Source organism: Thermobia domestica, chromosome 13 (genome assembly GCF_964235325.1).
Source record: "Thermobia domestica chromosome 13, izTheDome1.hap1.1, whole genome shotgun sequence".
In the NCBI taxonomy this organism is placed as follows: Eukaryota; Metazoa; Arthropoda; class Insecta; order Zygentoma; family Lepismatidae; genus Thermobia; species Thermobia domestica.
In genome coordinates this window covers 15,358,396-15,377,607 of record NC_137466.1, presented here as the reverse complement: position 1 = coordinate 15,377,607, position 19,212 = coordinate 15,358,396, and the positions used below count along the sequence as shown (strand labels likewise).

The window sequence follows — 19,212 nt, the reverse complement described above, 5'->3', positions numbered from 1 at the left end:
GTAGTATGGTAAAATGAGACCATATGATGTACACCTGTATGTTTGAATGGATCATGTGAGTTCCTTGTATAGATAGAAAAATATCAAAAATTTAAATTTCACAGGACTTTTTGACGTAGTTTATCATTTTTGATCAGGGTATGTTACGCTATAAGATTAAATGGATGAGTATAGGGGTCCGTTCTCTTTTATAGAACATAGGTACATTGCTGAACTTCTCTCAAATTTCGGAGAGGTGTATTGTTCCACCCTCTAAAATTGGAAAAGTAAAAAATACAATTGTTCTCTAGGATGTGAATACATGCCTCTGAAAATTTTGTTGGTCCTGCTTGTCTCCTTCCATGGAAAAAACAATTGTCAACAATATAAGTAAGCAATCTTTATTACAGTGTGGTGGGTTACTAACCTAATTTATCCTCTAAAATGTGTTTTGATTGTACGATATGATCATATGGCTGGATACAAGGTCAATTCACTTTTATACAATATGAATACTTGATACCCCCTCTCAAATTTCGGAGGGATACAAATATAACCCACCCTTAAATTTGGGAATTGTGAAAAAAATAAAAGTTGATGAGTGTTGTCTGGGACAAAAGTATATACCTGTGTGAGTTTGTATGGTCCATCAAACACAAACCTCCATCTCACAAATTTGGTGTCATTGACGTCTCTAGCAACGCATCGTATGCTTATCTGGTTTGAAACCCACAGCATACTCTTAATTTTACAGAATATTTTTGGTAAATACACTATCGTTCAAGACATTGTTTGATATGCTAGTAGTTAGAGGAACAGAGCTGTCTCTGTATTCGTGGACACTAGCTCGTTGACACAGCATCAAAGAATAAGGTAATCCACTGTAGCACTCTTTCCCGTGCTTCAATCTCTGTAAGTAATGGATGTGCTTTCACTGGTAAACAGGATTGAAACTAGGCTAACGAGAATGAATTCTACTCTATAAAACCTATTTTAGACAACTAGTAGATGTTATTGTCTACTAATTGCCGAGTTAAAATGATCCAGGCTCACTTGCATATTCGCGTCTTATATATTCCTACGTAGTGCTTGACTTGAAATGTCTGTATTGTGAAGACTGTATCGTCCCTTGAGTATTCATCACATTGTTCTTCAATGTCAGGAATACTCAGACCTCAATAAACATTTCCGACAAGTAAGAACACCCCCTCCCATAGGCGTAAATAGCACTCCCGTAACCCCCGTGGCGCGGGAGGGCGCACGAGCACTAAGGATGCAAAATTACATAGAAAATGTATATAGAAAGTATGTACGCATAACTAAGGAATGCGGGTTGGCGCTGAAGCTTCAAGTAACGGCACTGTTTCCCCCATTAGTCAGGTTTGGGGCAATAACCTAGTTGTAGGGAGCATATTCTCACTGTTATTCGTATGATTAAAGTAGTTAGTGCTCTCTGAACATTTTTATGTTTTAAAAAAGTTTTTAATGAGTTTTCTTTTATTTTCACTATTCACTGAGTTATTCATCTTGTTACATATTATCTATTTTGTTGTATTGTTGCATGTTGTATCATTAAGATTTACAGAATAACCTCAGTTGTAATTATTATATATCATTTTGTTTCGTTGTATATTTTGTCGAGCTTATATTACATTTACATGTTTTAGAAGTCTTATTCTTGATTACTTTCTTACTTGGGGGCGCGGTGGCTCAGTGGTAGAGCGTTCAGTTCAGCTGTTGTGCTTGGGGTCCCTGGTTCGATCCCAACTCGCGCCGTGTAGACTTTGTGGTGGACAAACACCGTGCTCGTAGGTTTCCTCGGGGTTCCCCCGTTTCCTCCCACTTCCTTCATTTCATTAATTTCTCATAATCACCGTCTCCTTTAGCCTAAGCGTCATAACTGTGGGACGTAAAACTCAAAGATTTCATTTCATTTTTTACTTTCTTACTTTGGAATCCTTTTATTAGATGCATATACAAAACGAAAATCTTAAAATATATAAAACGATAATCATGCCTGTTGTTCTGTATGATTGCGAAACGTGGTCGCTTTGTCTGAACGAAGAACATAGACTAAAAGCATTTGAGAACAAGATCCTGAGACGAATATTCGGACCCAAGAGGAACGGGAATGGAGAATGGCGGAAACTTCATAACGAGGAACTACATATTTTATACGGTTTACCCAACATTGTTAGGGTCGTCAAGTCCAGGAGGCTTAGGTGGGCAGGTCATGTAGCTGGAATGGAAGAAAGTAGAAATGCTTTCAAAGTCTTGACTGGAAGACCAATTGGAAAACGACCATTAGGAAGACTAGGTGCAGATGGGAGGACAATATTGAGATGGATCTCGCAGAGATTGGAATACAAAGTACAAATTGGATGCAGTTAGCTAAGGATAGAAGTCAGTGGGGAGGTTTTATGAACGCGGCATTGAACCTCCGGGTTCCATAGGCCATAGAGTTAGTTAGTTATATGTTCGCTATTTGCCTTTTTGTAACGGAGACTCATAATTTTGCTGCTGACGTCTCATTTAAACTTCTAATAGATCAATCAGTTAACGCACAAAGACTTTTCAATCCCGTAGTAATCCTTATAATACCAATCTAAAACAGTTTTCTTACTGTCTTTATACAAACGGAGAAATAATCATGAGTATATTATGTATCCTTAATCCGTTTATCATTAGATCAGATAACTGTTTCTTGCTAATATTGTTCGTTATCTTTCTATAAGTCCGTTATGTGTAGACACATTATACGTAATTAATAATGTACTATATAAAATACCAAATACTATATAAAATTAATTTTGTTTCTCTCCTTCACAGGATCATAACTTTCAATTACTTTTATACTTTATATTCTTTGTCTGTGGTTCTTTAAATTCTTACGCAACATTTTTCTATAGGTCACCTAAAATTTCTATACAATCACTAGCAGTACTTCGTGCTTTGAAAGTAATAATAAAACCTAAAGAACATATGGAAACATGTTAACTCTGCCACCTCCCTAATAGCATGTTGGTTTGCAGCAAGTCGTTCACTATATTTGATTTTAACTTGCTAGACTTTTCGTGAATTGTACACCTGCTGCAGGCGTTTTGAAAGAGTTACCCGCAAATGTTGAATTTGATTTTCACTTGGTAGATTTTACTTGCCTCGGAGACTTGCTGCAACATTGTCGCAAGTGTGTCAGTTCTAGTTTCTACCAAAAGGTGGCACAAAAGTCTAATCTTAGAAATCTGCCTGCCAGGCCGCCATTTGTAGTGGGTGCGAAGTGTGTGAAGCATTAAAACAAGTGGCTAATTAAGATGATTACGTAAGTATCCAGTATGTAGAGATAATTTATATTTTAAATGTGTATTGTTTGACAAAGTTGTTGAGAAAAATATACTGTGTGATTGTTCGTATACAGTAAATGTCCGGTTTGTAAAAGGCATGCAATGCAATGCAAGTATATACTTGCAGAAGACTTACTACATTCACTTGCTGAAGACCCGCTGTAGACTTGCAATCCACATATATACTTGAGGGAAGACTTACTACGAACTTGCTGTAGACTTGCAGTTTTAATGGTATCCTTCCAGAGACTAGCGTCAAACCTGCACTAACTTGCTGCTGACTTGCTGTGCACTTGCAGTGGAAGTGGAAACTTGCAACAATCTTGCTGTGCAAGTAAACCCCTTGAAGAAACTTGCTTTGCAAACTTACCATATACTTGGACTGCAGGCGTTCTGCAAGTTCCAAGAGCGTCAACTAGGAAGTTTGCATTAAACTTGCACCAAACTTGCAGACTTGCATCACAAGTCTGCTGCAAGTTTGGCAGACTTGAATTGCAAATCTGCTGCAAGTTTGTTGCAGGTAATTTTTACTATCTGGGCTCATTTTCTGTAAAACCCTCATTCTGCCATAAGATGTGCAGTATTTATTACTCTGTCAGTTTCCACATGACTGTCTTGAAACTGAACCGCATTGAACCAGCGTTACTCCTAAGCTCTTACGAGGAAACTTTTTCTGGCGTCACACATAATGTGGAACGAGACTATGGTCAATCGATTTGTGTTAATGAACACAAAAATCCATAGAAGAAGAGTATGGGCACTATCAACACAACACATTGTGGATAATAAGACGAAATATGGAGCGAGTTCGATTAAATTATGCATACAAGCGCAGTTAAACATATATTGCAATGCAATATTACATTCGACATTCAGTTGCGGTAGGAAACTAGGCAAATTCAATACTTGGATAAAGAGTATTTAAGACTGCATATATGTGGTCTCTCTCTTAAGTAACAGTCAAAAGTTAAACAGGGTTTCGTGGCAAGAAATTACCCCGTAGAGTCTCATACAAATAGAAGTCAATACCAGATAAACAAGGGAAGTTTGTCAGCAGCAGATGTGCGCACACCCTGTCTTCTAGCCACAAAGTCAAAATCCAGTCTTATTTGAACAGATAACAAGATGATTAAGATCAATTAAAGTTTTCGAGTAATACCACGAAATCATCTGGAGCGTAATAAGTAACAAGATCGTCAACATGAAGAACACTAGAAATAGACGCTAGAATCTACGACAGAGAATAGTGTGACACTAACAATACTATATTGTAGAACAAATTTCGTGCAGAAATCAACTTGGCAGGCAACCCATACACACCTTAAAATAACCTTTGTTAAAATAGTTTTATAGATAATCTGACTAGGAAGATCTCCTCATGAAGCTGTTTTAAAATTCCATATCGCTAAGTAGTGTAATAAGCCTTTTCAAAATTGAAAAATAATAACAACGTATTGACAATGGAAGAAGACTTCTTGGTTCTATCATTCGAGATTAGCAAGATTGTCTGTAGTGGATCAAAATGAGCGACAACCACACTGAAATCAGCTCAACAAAGAATTTGATTCTAAAACCAACGAGGCGCTTGTTAACTACGAGTTCTGTGAGCTTACAGACCGAACTTATGAGAGCAATAGGGTCTGTATGTGGTGGTATTTATTGCGGCTCTCTCTTGTTTTTAAGATCAGAAGGACACAAGTCTCGCTGTTACAGAGAATTGCTCTCTTACCAGACGCGATTGAACAGCTGCAATAATGCGATGTAAAAATCGAGTGATGCATAGCGCAACATACCGTGAGATATATAATTAATTCCTAGATCATTGTTTGTATACTAACATCAGATAGTCGAATTCCATTTCAAAGGATTTCTCAAGGTACGAGTACTAAAATGGTTATTTTGTTTTATTTTACGTCCCCCGGATATGCCGGGTAGGCTAAAGGAGACAGTGATGATGAGAAATTAATGAACTGGTGGAATAAAGAAAGTGGGAAAGAACGGGAAAACCTTGAGAAAACCTACGCAAACGATGTTTGTCCAATAAAAGCTCCCGTGGCGCGAGCTAGGTTCGAACCAAGCATCTCATATACTATAGGTGAACGCTGTACTATTGAGCTACTAGAAAACCTCTAAAACGGTTAAATTACACCAAATACTGTGCAGAAAAAGAGAGAGAAGAAAAATATAAGCGAATATGTTCCCTAACTTTGTGGGATTATTCTCCGGAAATCCGGTACTGATAGAGAAGGCATGCAATATAGAAACTGTAGCTATTAATTTCGCAATTCCGACGCCAGACAGTAATCATACTAATTCGACTCGTGAGAGACGTTATGTAATCTTACGAACTTCGACGCCTTGGACACTTAATCAGATATCCAGCACATGACGAAGAATGCACAATTGACGAAAATGACGATTAAAAGCTTCAAGAGCATACCGGTATAGCTTTATGAATTTCCGTGAACCCCATGGAATTCTAAAACCATCGCTTCTGAATTCTGGAATTGAACCATATGCACCGTTGATAATTGTCTGCTTAATTATCTGCTTGAAATAACTTATGTGTTTCTCGGGCTTCTACAATGTCCTCCCACTTTCGTTATTACGACACTACCTTCCATTTCATCATCACCGTCTCCTTTTGCCTTGGTGCACAATCACGGGACTCAAAACGGAAACTCACTGAGCTCCGGGAATATTGACAAATCAGCACACTTCAAGTTGAAGTGTCGAAGATGAAGTAACTTCATAATAGGCAGACTCTCACCAATCACAGGAAAAATTTCGTTACCGTAGAAATCTTGATGCATTCTCCATGTGTGGCAAGTCACAAATGAAACCCTGCACAAGGAGAAGTCAATGCACGAGTAGGTACCGAAATAAATTCCCCGATGTGAACGAGTCACTTCATAACTAAGGTTACGCTTTCATCACCGTTCTATAGACAATAAATGCTGTTCCAATTATGAGAATTTCCAATTCTGGTGTCTCTAAAGGAAAGTTCTAAAGGCAGAGTAATTTGAAAGTCTCGTTGCGACGGCGATCAGGACAGTGTTTAGTATTCTGTTGTTGTGTTTCTACTCAATGGAAACAAGCGCGGCACGAGTGAACAGTTCATACTCATTGATTGCCTTGATCTAAATACAATACTCGTCGCCATTCCACTGTAGAAAACTAATCTCACCAAATGTATTAGAAAATTATTTTCAAATTATTGGTATATCAATCCTGGTTGAGGGTATAGGCTGAATAAGTACAAATCAAGATGGAACTTACTGCAAATCTTTCTTAAATTCAATGACGCGTAAATGAAATATACAAAGCATTGGAATCATAAGCAAAGTTCTGCGGACGCAGATAGACAAAAACTGTGTCAGCAATACGTGGAAGTACACAAAGGTTTAAAAGGAAATTTCTGGAATTAGCCACGTAATGACGTAATGATTTTTCCGGACTCTCGAAGGTTTTTGTGAATCGAAGTGCACATGTTCCGAACCTAGAATATAATGAATGAATGATGAATACTCGATCTAGGTATTCGAATGATTTTAAACAATCGTTTGGTAATTTTAGAAGTTAGTAGCGCAGATTTTATATTAAATTGGTAATGGAAATGTTTTGAACATAAATTTATGTAGCCACAAATCTAGAACTACTGAAATTTTTTTAAAAAAATTAAAAGGAGATAATTTAATTTTATTAAGCATTCATGCTTTTTCAACTTATTATAAAACGAATTTTATTTTGTATCCTCAGGTATTTAAAGGACCACTCTCAAACCAGTTGATGGTAGCCGAGGTTCCCATAATTTCGAACATCGAATGTCAAAGGCTCGGAGCCAGTATACCGTATGGAAATACTTTGTGTGCTGGTTATATGCTCGGAGGGGTAGATGCTTGCACGGTAAGTAGAATGCCATGTCATACGTATATAGTCCGTAGTTTGAGAATTACATCAGAATAGAACAAACGTAACATCGTGAAATTCCAGCCTACAGTATTATAGAGCTGCTGTTAACGCTGGAAATTTGGTAATCAAGAGATGACTCTTTGGAAGACCGGCATACATACACCGGACATGTTGTTCGAAACAAGTAGAAGTGTGTTTTATCGGGTTAATTGGCCTCCATTCATCGATTATCCATGTTTTATGTTGTCATATCTTTCTTTTCGCGCTACTGTTTTAGAGTCCTTGAAAGAGATTTCAAAATCGAAATTACAACGCAGATGTGTAGTTCATGAAACTCTCATCGGGCTGTGATTCCACAACATGATGGATTTAGTTTCAAACTATGCTATATATTAAAGGAAAACTAATAGTATGTGTGATTTTAATTGTTGGTACAAAAATAGCTTTTCTGCCGTTTTCAAATTCTAGCAATATAACTGTACTGCAGGCTCTAGCCCATCTCACGTGCGAAGTTTTATGTTCCTTAAGTTTTGCTGTAGGGTTTGTTAAACACCTATACGAGTATTAAAACGGTCCAGATCCAGATCATAATCGTTTGGTTGCCAATTTAAAAGTGGACGCGAAATTACTAGATTTTTTGTCTAAGTACATCTCCGTGCTCAGTGGTCCGAATTTACAGCCTGTTGCTCATTTTACTCCTTTGCAAAGTAAATCTCATAGTTCTAAATTATAGTGTAATTTGAAAAATGGAACAGTGAGGTATTTTCAGATACTTGTTTAAAAAAGTGAATTCAAACAGCAAACCAGTTGAGAATGCTCCAAGAGCATTGCCAGAACGAACTTACAAGGAATGGAGAGATGGAGCGGGGAGGATAACTGTGATTGTTCCTAATGTAAAAGTAAATCTTTTTATCCATGCCTTCTGTTTCTCCCAAAAATTCGCAAAATGTCATCTCTGTATGACTTACGGCTCCCGAGAAAAGACTCCTTAAATCTCCCGAAATTCGAACTTTTTGGCCAATATCTGTGGAACGGTGGCCAATTGGCCAGTAGCTAATTGTGCAGTGGCCACCGGTTACTATTTGCTACCAAAATGTTCATCATTTTCTTAGATATTGGTCAACATCAATATGATCTCTCTATAACTTACGATTCTCGAGATATATCTCCTTAAATTTTCCGAAATCAGAACTACTTTTGGCCAATATGTCGGGAACGGTAAGTCATAGAGATCATGATGTTGGTGTTGATCAATACCTAAGAGTATGGTAAACATTTTGGTACCGATATTAACTGGTGGCCACTGGCCGAACTAGTGGCCACTTGTACAATGGCCACCGGTTACTATTTGGTACCAAAGTGCTCGATATTCTTTTAGGTATTGATCAGCACCAACATCATCTCTCTATGGCTTATGATTCCAGAGATATGGCTCCTTAAATCTCCGGAAATCGGCCATTTTTTGCCAATGTCTCGGGAACGGTAAAAGTGACGGAAAAAATCCATCACTTTCTCGGACAGTTTTTGATGTTCTAACGAATGGAGAGCTCAAAATTGAAAAAAATTGCAAATAACAGACAGACGGACATACAGACACACACAGACATACAGAATTCAGTAACAAACTTTTTAAGTTCGTTGAAAATATTTTTACAAATAGAAGTATGTACTTCTAAACAAATACATCGTAGCGGCTGATACAGATATAGATTAATAATATAGTGCTAAAAACTAAAATGAATATTGCCAATCTTTCAGAGTCGAGATACACTTAAAAAACATTATAAGGATTTCTGCATTGTTCGAAACTAGTACTTTTACATTTACGAAAGTCACAGCACAACATTTCCAATTATCTATAGAGACATACAGTTTCTCTGAAGTCCATCTGACAATGATATTGCTTCGGAAAGTCTTTAGGCTCCGATGGGTCATCTGTCACCTACAAAATTAAAATATCGTCTTCCTTTATGTAACCATAATCCAATGGATTGAGTTTCTCAGACGGTTCCAAAGCAAGAATCCATATATAGTATTGGAATTAGCTTCTTTTTATGTGAAGACTGATAGATCTTGAGGTAGGGGCCACATCTTGAAAGTTTCGTAATTTTTAAATTAATTTCTATATCTTTATTTTTGACGAGAAATGGATTTGGGAGAAAACCGGAAAAATCACTGCTGGTTCATAAACTAGAGAAAAGCTACAAAACCCGCCAGATTACGAAATTCATCAGTCATCAGGTAGACCTTATGACGGTTTCAAGGAAGGTTCCAACAAACTGTTCAAACTTGAAGACATATGAAGAGTTTATAAGAAGCATTTGGAAAGTTTCACACAAGTTGAGTGCATCAACATTGCTTTCGACGTTTATAAGAAGAAAATTGTAAAAGCGCATGAAAGGTCCAAGCAATCACGGAAACGACCTGTAGAATATGAAGTCCTAAACCCCAACGCACTGCTTCCTGTAGATACTGACGCTCACTGGGCCTCATCTAGAAACAAAATGTTGCAGTCATACTTTGTCGATTGGATATCAGGGGGAAAAGATACTGTTACTTCATCTGCTCCAATTTATTTTGGTTGTGTAGTAAAATATGGTCAGCCAAGATGTGTTTCTGTAAAGTTTGGGATGAATGAGAATGAACTTAGTTTGGAATCTGATCATGAAGAAGCAGATTGGAGGATCCTAGCCCATATTTCTCACATGACACTGACTTCCAAAGTAAGCAACATGGATATTTGTTGTACAAATACCAATGTCTTGTCTTGATGTCCTCTATAACTACCTACAGAAGTGGAAAAGTTTAGGACTGCAAGAACTTTGGATTTCCTTTGGAGTAAGAAAATTATCGCGGTACATTCCAGTTTACTCATTTGCAAGCAGAGTAACACTTGCTGTTTTAACAGCTTTAACAGCAATTCATTCTTTAACCGGCTGCGGCACTACAAGCAGCATAATAATGTGCAGAAAACCGCTTGTTAGATTTTAGCAAAGGGCCACTAAATAAGAACAAGAAAAAAGCATAAGAAGTTTTGGTTCGTGCACTTCGCTGAAGCTTAGGTACAATGGATAAATTACGTTTCCATCAGTTCCATCAAAGAAAAAAATCGAAACTTTCAAGATTTGGTCCCTCCTTCAAAATCTATCAAACTTCACATAAAAAGAAGCTAATTGCAATACTATATATGGATTCTTGCTTTGGAATCGTCTGAGAAACTCAATCCGTTAGACTATGGTTACATAAAGGAAGACGATATTTTAATTCTGTAGGTGTCAGATGGCCCACCGGAGCCTAAAGACTTTCCCAAGTAATATAATTGCCAGATGGACTTCAGAGAAACTCTATGTCTCTATAGAAAATTGGAAATATTGTGCTGTGACTTTCATAAATGTAAAAGTACCAGTTTGGAACAATGCAGAAATCCCTATAAATAATGTTTTTTTAAAGTCTATCTCGACTCTGAAAGATTTGCGATATTCATTTTAATTTTTAGCACTATATTATTAACTTGTATGAGTATTATCCACTACGATGTATTTGTTTAGAAGTGCATACTTCTATTTGTAAAAATATTTTTTGCTCTTTGAATCCACTTATTTTAAACTTTCATCTGAAAATACGTCATTGTTCATTTTTTTGTTCAAATTACACTATAATTTAAAACTATGAGATTTAATTTACAAAGGAGTAAAATGAGCAACAAGGCTGTAAATTCGGACCACTGGGTACGGAGATATACTAAAGGGGGAACCTATCCAAGTGTAACTCTGACTTCGAGTCGAGATTATGGCCGTTGGATACCTTGTCCCAAAAGAATATAACACAGAAAGGGATACATCCTCGATCGCAACCGTTGCGTAGATATAAGCGTGAAAAGTTAGAAATTGAGCTCTATGCTATATATTACAAAGTCAGATTCCGGGTCAGATTTTTCGGAAACGTTCGGGTAAGGAAACTCAGCGGATACATATCAGATTAGTGTGGGGAGCCTAGCACCTTTTGAATGAAAAATTTGTGCCCTCGAGGCACTCGCAGGGTCTCAGGCAGGATCCAACTCACAATTTGCAAATGGAACCAGGGGTCAAGTAGCATATTGTATGGAAGCTATTGTTAAATAAAAGAAGATAGAACAAATCTCAACTCTGTACGACAACCCTGTGCAAACGGGCAACTGGTCAAAATGCCAATACAACCTACATCAGAAAGTCTATGGCCACGCTTTTAAATCCGTTAAGTTTAATAACAGAGTACAATTTAAAGCGTGCAATAACAAAACAGAAAAACGCGTTTAAAAGTGCAAGGCATTGAAGAAAAGCAAATTGCTGCAGTCTCTCACAGATTCGCACAACGGACCTTATCCAAGTATAAGTGTGACTTCTAGGACATGAAATCCAATGGTCATGGTCATTCTATGGTCCATTGTTCATTCGAAGAGAAAAGATACATTGTCAATCGCAGCCGTCGTGGAAGGTGAAAAGTTCAAAAGGCAACGGTATATGCTTCGCGAATCGGGGCCCCAAATTCGCAGATTGCACCGTGAAATTTCTATCAGGGGATTTGCTGAACAAGAAACATGATGGTAAAGACGAAACACAGTGACCTTGAAACTTCGAGGCAACTTGGAGAGGAGTCGAGTTGGAGAAAACTGAAATAATGGTACAGAAATAATATATATATAGGATGATACTTTTCTAGAGCTAGAGGGAATGGTCAGGAATAATATTTCGTTAAAATATAAAGTAGGAAACCAGTTTGATAATTGTAAACTCGGGAAAGAAAACGATAAGCAAGTGGGGTGGGAGACGAGCCAAAACATAGTGAACGTACCAGAAGGTAGTGTTTCATAGAATATTGGCTCACAAAATGCCCTGTGACAAATAAAATATTGATTTTCCCGTTTGCACAGGTTATCGTAGAGAGTTGAGATTTGTTCTACCTTCTTTTATTTAACAGTAGATTTCATACAATATGCTACTTGACCCCCGGTTCCATTTGCAAAACTTTAGTTGGACCCCGCCTGGGACCCTGCGAGTGCCCCGGGGACACACAGTTTTTATTCAAAAGGTGCTGTTCTCCCCACACTAATTTTATATTTATTCGTTTAGTTTCCTTACCTGACCGTTTCCGAAAACTCTGACCTGGAATCTGACTTTGTAATGTATAGTATGGAGCTCAATTTCTAACTTTTCACGCTTATATCTCCGCAACGGTTGCGATCGAAGATGTATCCCTTTTCGTGTTATGTTATTTTGGGACAAGGTATCCAACGGCCATAGTCTCGACTCGAAGTCAGAGTTACACTTGGATAGATTCCCTCGTTAGACAAAAAATCTAGTAATTTGGCGTCCACTTTTAAATACGGCTAGCAAACGACCATGATTTGGATCATGTGACCGTTTTTATACTCGTATAGAGGTTTGACAAACCTCACAAGAGTTAAGGGACATAAAACTATGCTGGTGAGATGGGCTAGAGCCTGTAGTACAGATATATTGGTAGAAGATAAAAACGGCGAAAAAGCTTTTATTGTAACAACAATTAAATTCATACGTACCGGCCTGAAAATTGAAGGAAGCGCGTTACTTTCCAAGAAGATCATAGGCTTGTATAAATTGCCGTAGAAAGATCATTCTTCACTTCCAGACAATCGAGTCAAGTAACTTTTGCTGTATCTCTTGATACCACAAGGAAGCGGCGAAGGCCTGGTAATCTCTTTGCCATGAAGACATCACTTAGAGAAATTCTGTCAGAAGAACACATTCAACGGAGTTTCCCATTTGCTACAAAAAAAAAAAAAAAAAAAAACTTTCCGAAAGAAACGAAATATTTCTCAAGATGCTTTTAGCGTAGAATATTCTCTGTAAGGGTGTCTGTGTCCGTAGATTCATGTCCTCTTATGGCCATAGGTTACTTCATCGTAGAAGGAAGAGTTACCGCTACACAGTATTACATATGCTTCAGGAAGTAATGCTGCCAACTGTTTCGCATCCTCTCGAGATGTAGTGATCCACTTCCAGCACGATAGATCTCTGATCCAGATGTCTCGATTGGTTCAACCGTGGCTGTCTGGTGATGCAAGTCCGGATGCCCTTGATTGCCCTCTCAGAGGTGCTGATATGAAAACAATTGAGAGCAAGAGCGCGTGGTCAGAAATCAAGAGGATAATTTGAGATACGTGTCCTCACCAGCTCCAACTATACAACATACATTGTAGAAGTTAATTGAAAAGGCATTAGGAGAGTTTGCAGAAAATACGTAGGCCTACAAAGGCATGTTGAAAGTATGTCACGATGTGTTCAAGCCGTAATTCATTGAAGGGCATTGGTCGTCATATTAATCTCTTGGAATAATAAAACAACCCTTCTAATTGTTAACTATAAATTTCAAAATATTCAATTATAAACAGAAAGTATTATGTTGAATAACGAGTTCTATTAATAAGTTAAAAATAAATGACTTCGAACAGAGTCGAGTAACTGATGCTTTGTTCCAAAATCTCCGTCTTTCCATTGGTTCACACTCTAGTATGCCTTGCAATTAGATGAAAGTATATATTAAGTAGCGCTAACTCAAGTTACAGACAGCAGCACACACTGTATACAAAAGTGCGGACAAGTCAAAATGTTAACATGAAAAATGGGGAAAACTTTCCTTATTATAATTTAATCTGACATCGAATTCAGAATAACTCGTTTACGATCAAGTGTGGATAGGATCATTCTATGGGTGGGAAAAGTGCGGTATTCGCGCCAGGCTCTGCACTCGAGAAGCCCTGTCTTTAGAAGAGTTACAAGCTTACTATTTCTAATTATTTGAATTCAAAATATTATGAGATGATGAACTACCAGTATTGTTTTGTAAGATGGTTTCTATGATTGCCTACTATTAAGTCAGATTGATTGATTGAAATTATCAATTTAGTGCTCTCATAGCAGGATACCAACATCATGGATATAAAAAGTCAAAGTTGGGGAAAAGAAACTTTTTCATGTTTAGTATATGGATGTCAAACCTATATCACTGGACCCACAATTTACTTTCGCTACACTCCTGCAAATAGACGGGACAGTCTTGAGTGGGGAAAAATGATTTAGTTGTTTACATAGTTAGAGATTTTAATATATTCTATTGTAGGAGATTGTTTTTCTCTAAACATTGTCGTGGTGAATGTTTTCGAGGTCTTACGTTGAAAAATTGATTTAGATTATCCCTATTCACCATGCGGTACTGATCTCCAAGATATTTTGAAATAAAGTTGTATATTTCCGCTAAATAGAATACAAGTGTCGAATTTCAGCTGCTAGCTCTTCTAGTGTGGATTGGATTGCAAGTTCCAGACACAGTCGTAAATTTATGACATGAGCAAATAATAGTTACTGACAGGAGCGTTGGAAGTTCCTGTAAATGAGACAGAATATTTAGGAATTGATCATAATTATTATTTTTCATTCCCTCTCATTCACAAAATTTTCGAACGTCCTTGTATGCAACTATTATTTATTCTTCCCATAAATTTACGATTATATCGATTTGTACCCAAGACTTAACATTACCATGATCATAAGTATTGCGGTTTCACTTGTAGCAAAATTTGAAGCTCTTATGAACGACGGCTTGAAAATAATCTATTCTGGATGTTTCAGGGAAAACGTCCATTTCCTATAAATTACAAATGGCTTGTAACGAAAACGAGATAGAAATACATATATCAGAGGGCGCATCAAATGAAGCTCTCTGTCTACCCTACATAGCCCTCCGGAAATTTTAAATAGCAAGGTATTATTTTTTTTTACATCATTGAAAATATGGTGGAAAACAATATACTTTTATAGGATTTTTTTTTTTCATTCGGCACACCATTTACAAAACAGCCACAATTTACAGTAATTGTGAGTTTTTCAAATTGGCATAGAACCTCGATTGATTTTCAATCGCAAACAGTTTAAGTAAAAGAATAGCATAAAAACTGTGATAGTCAAATATCAGAAGGCACGTCTATCGGAGTGCTCTGTTTACCCCACGGATCCCTTCTCAATGAACCCCGAAAGGACACCCGATAGTTATAGAATGCAAACTTTAAAGCGACAATTAAGAAATCTGTTCCAAAAGAAAATATTTTCCTACAAAATGTGCTGGTTTGCATGGTCCTTTACATTATATATCTTGCCATTAAAAGCTTTCAGATCACCTCCCTAAGCCACATAACAGGGGACTATGAAACTCAAACAAATCACTTCTGGTGCGGCCGGCTGACAATTTTCTATATAAGTTTTTACTGTTATCTCCAATTCTGCATTTTTCAAGTGCAAGACATTTTATCTGAATGTGTAAGAACTCACAATTAAATGGTACCCATTTTTAAGCGGTGTATTAAATGAAAAAGGATCTATAAAACCTCTTTCTTTCCAATCATGCAGAATTATATATATATATAATATTGCTATTTAAAATTTGCGGGTAAGATCTCGAGCCACCGTGATAGATCTTGTAAGGATCTCCGTACTGCGTGTTCTCTAAATTTCTTTCCTCAATTTTTTAAATATTCTTTTATCTGTAATTATTAGTGATTTTGAAAAGGAAATATTTTATCTTAAACACCCTGTAGATAGGTAGACTGCATTCCTTGTGTGAGAAGATTATTATTAATATATTTGGAAACCCAAAAACATCAATGACTCTTATGTTGATGTAATAAGTCAGAATTCAGGTGGTGCTATTCAAATGACCAATTTCACACTTGACCGATGGGATTGGTAATACTGATAAACCTCTGTATGTATAATGATTTCCTTCTACGATTTTTAGTTTTGTGGACAAATCAGTGATTCTAAGATATGATAGTTAAAGTAGCAGTAGGATAAGCGAGCAGTAGGATAAAAAAGAAAAATGATACGCTCAAACGTATATAAGCTAGTCAAACCACAAAAATATACTAACAATATTGTTCATAAATTTCGTACATCAAATGAAGTTATTGTTATACATACTAAAAAAGTTTCTATGATGTTTTAACTACTGGCATTTTCGTTGATTGTTCTAGGGCGATAGCGGAGGTCCTCTAATATGCAACAATTATGTAACAGGAATATCATCTTGGGGTTTAGATTGTGCAAAACCTAATCAGCCGGGAGTTTACACAAGAGTCTCTTCTTATATGGATTGGATAAATGATGTGCTGCGTAATGTGAGTTCAGCCGATGATGAGAATCCCTTCCACAAGAGTAGACCTACGGGTGACGAAAGAAACGCTCTACGAACACAAAGAGTTAAAAATGTTGCTTCCAGTTGCAATGTTTTCTTGTTGTTATTTCTATTCGTGTTTATTACTTCTCGACTTTTCGTCATATTTTAAAACAGTTTAATAGCAATTTAAATAAATGATGTTTTTATTCAGTAGTGCTGATTTTTTATTCCTCAATGTTCATCTAATTATAGTGTGTGTACAGGAGCTTACACGCTCGACAACTGTAGATCTCTCTAAAAAAACTAATATTTTTAAGTAAATAGAATAAAAAGTCACCCTTATCACCACAATTTAGTAATAGTATCTAAACGAAGGAAATGTCTTATCAACTCCTGTTTTATTCGCTAATTATAGAGCCACACACAAAAATAAAAGTTCACTGCATCGAATCCCAGGGCATGAAATCAATGTATTTTGTTACGCAGGATCCAAATTTCGACATCCCAAAACAATCGACAGTGTCAATTTTTTTTATGAGTGAAAAACTTCAGCGAATTTTGGTACGTAAGACAGCACATACGTTTTTCTTCCATAAAACAAAATTGACACGATCAGTCGACTTGGGATTCGAAATTTGGTTTCTGTGTAACAAAATCCATCTAATGCGTACCTTAGGGTATGCTGCACAGTACTTTTGTTCTTTGTATGGCGGTGTTACATGTATCCTCTCCATCAAAAATCGCTAAAGGTTTTAGCCCATAAAAAAAATACACGATCGATCGTCCTGAGGTTTCGACATTTGGATTCTGTGTAACAAAATACATCGAATCCTACCCTGGGGTACGGTGCATAGTGGTGTAATTTTATAATAATTTGAAATACATTCTATTTCCAGTTAAAGAAATTCAAATTTTAAATAAGGAAAATGAAAAACTCTAGACTGATATTGCGTGTGTTATTTCAACCGTTCTTTTATTTGAGAGCAAAACAATGACCATTCGTAATACAAACAAGAAATATGTTAGCAGAATAGAAATTTGTCCTTTACTAAGCTTGCATCAGATTAAAAGTGTTGATGAAAAACCTTAATGTCCTGAAAGTTGCAAATGGCGGTCGCAATCTTAACATTACAGGAATCAATTTTATTTATTTATTTATTTATTTCGTTCCTGTCGTGAATCTCTAGACACCAGTGTTCTGACGTATCCAGTCTCGATGATATGCAACTTCAGAATATACATCTGGGTACCCAGGTGTAGCACAGCCAGATGCACTCCATGATACAATACCAGCCTGGTAGCCGTTGGCATACAAAGGGCCGCCTGAATCTCCCTGAAACAAAACAGTGTCCAATTATACAGATTGTTCTTAATTATTCTTTCAAAATCACACTTTTAATAGTTTTTCTTTAACGTGAAGTCTGTAATAAATTTGTTGAGCGTTTAAAATTAAAAACAAATGAATAAGGTGAAGTAATAACTGAAATGATGAAATCAGACGAAAAAACATACCTTAGTAAATCATCAATACATTGATGTGCAGAATGAGATTCAACTAGAACAAATACTGGACCATTGTCTCTTTGTTTTGGTGTTAAAAGATAATTTACTCGTATTTTACAAGTAGTTACTTGTTAGATCATTAAATCTAATTGACACTTAAATACATCATCGATTTACGATCGATAATGCATAATGAACAACTATGAGAATCAAAACAAAATTAAGGAAGAATAAAACGCAAAATATAATTTGAAACGCACTACCTTATTTTAAAATTTGGCATTTGTGTTAAATATTTTCAAACTAAAGTGCACCAAGGTTGTTAGTACAAAATTTAGCTAGTAGTTGTTCTCATTGTTAGCTTTACCATATTTAAAATCAGAATTTCGTTTACTGCTGTTCTGTAATTGGAGCCGATTGGGATGGAAGTAATAACGGAGATTTGTTTAAGTACTTTTACTTGTTATTCCTAACTCTCACAATAAAGATTCAGGATGCTATTTTAAATCATTTCTACTGCTTTCTTTAAACAGTGGTTATAGTTTGAAAATACAAACATATCAATACTAGCGTGAAATTCTAAAAAGTTGACCGTTTATCTTTTTTCCTGGATTCAAATTTTACATACGTTTCGGAAGTACGTGAGAAGTAAACTTAGCTATAAACTAAATCGGTATTATGTTCTCATATACTTCACCTCAATCTTCCGAACAAAAGATGAGAACGCTTAGCTTTTAGGCAAGAAAGAGAAAGATTAATTTACTTCTGCAAGTTCTATTTCGGTCAATTTAAGCTGGAAACACTTAAAAACATCTAAATAGTTTCTGCTTACAAACATCTAAATAGATTATTTTTGGAAACATTCACCACCATTCTACAACCTCTCGCTTCAAAGACATCAGAAGCAAACTCCATGAATCTTCTCTAACCACTCTAAAAATGCAAGTATTACTCATGTACATCAAGGTCTTAAAATATGTCGTTCGCGGATGTCATGCTACGAGAATTCTGAAAATTTTAGACTTCGATACAATTCTCATCACTACATATTGTAATCTAATACTACTTCCCAGTCGTTAGAAAAAGAGTGCTCAACAAGCGTCGAACTCAGTTACTCCTGGTAATATTAAAATTGTGATTTGCTCAGGAAGAGCAGTACGTACCACGGCCACGGTGACCTCTGTTCAGAAACCTAGTATGTTGAAAAGAAAGGAAGAAAATTCAAAGGATATCCTGTTTAATACTTGTAATAAAGAGGAAAAGGCTGTCGATGTAAATCTTAAATATTGAG

At 36.5% G+C, this 19,212-nt stretch overlaps 2 protein-coding genes across 5 annotated transcripts in view; one reads left to right on the top strand and one right to left on the bottom strand.

Annotated features, from left to right (window-relative positions):
- Window positions 1–16,631, top strand: part of LOC145668025 (trypsin-like) — a 139,739-nt gene extending 123,108 nt beyond the window's left edge. For all 4 annotated transcript variants that reach the window (XM_081735491.1, XM_081735490.1, XM_081735492.1 and 1 more), the window contains exons 6-7: window positions 7,080–7,226; window positions 16,276–16,631. In XM_081735491.1, the coding sequence (XP_081591617.1) occupies window positions 7,080–7,226; window positions 16,276–16,587 (459 nt within the window). In that variant the 3' untranslated portion in view covers window positions 16,588–16,631. The remainder of the gene's footprint in view (window positions 1–7,079; window positions 7,227–16,275) is intronic.
- A 740-nt stretch (window positions 16,632–17,371) lies between these two features.
- LOC145669131 (trypsin-2-like) overlaps window positions 17,372–19,212 on the bottom strand; it is a 77,134-nt gene continuing 75,293 nt past the window's right edge. The window contains exon 7 of the mRNA XM_081737478.1: window positions 17,372–17,751. Coding sequence (XP_081593604.1) covers window positions 17,602–17,751 — 150 coding nt within the window. The 3' untranslated portion in view covers window positions 17,372–17,601. The remainder of the gene's footprint in view (window positions 17,752–19,212) is intronic.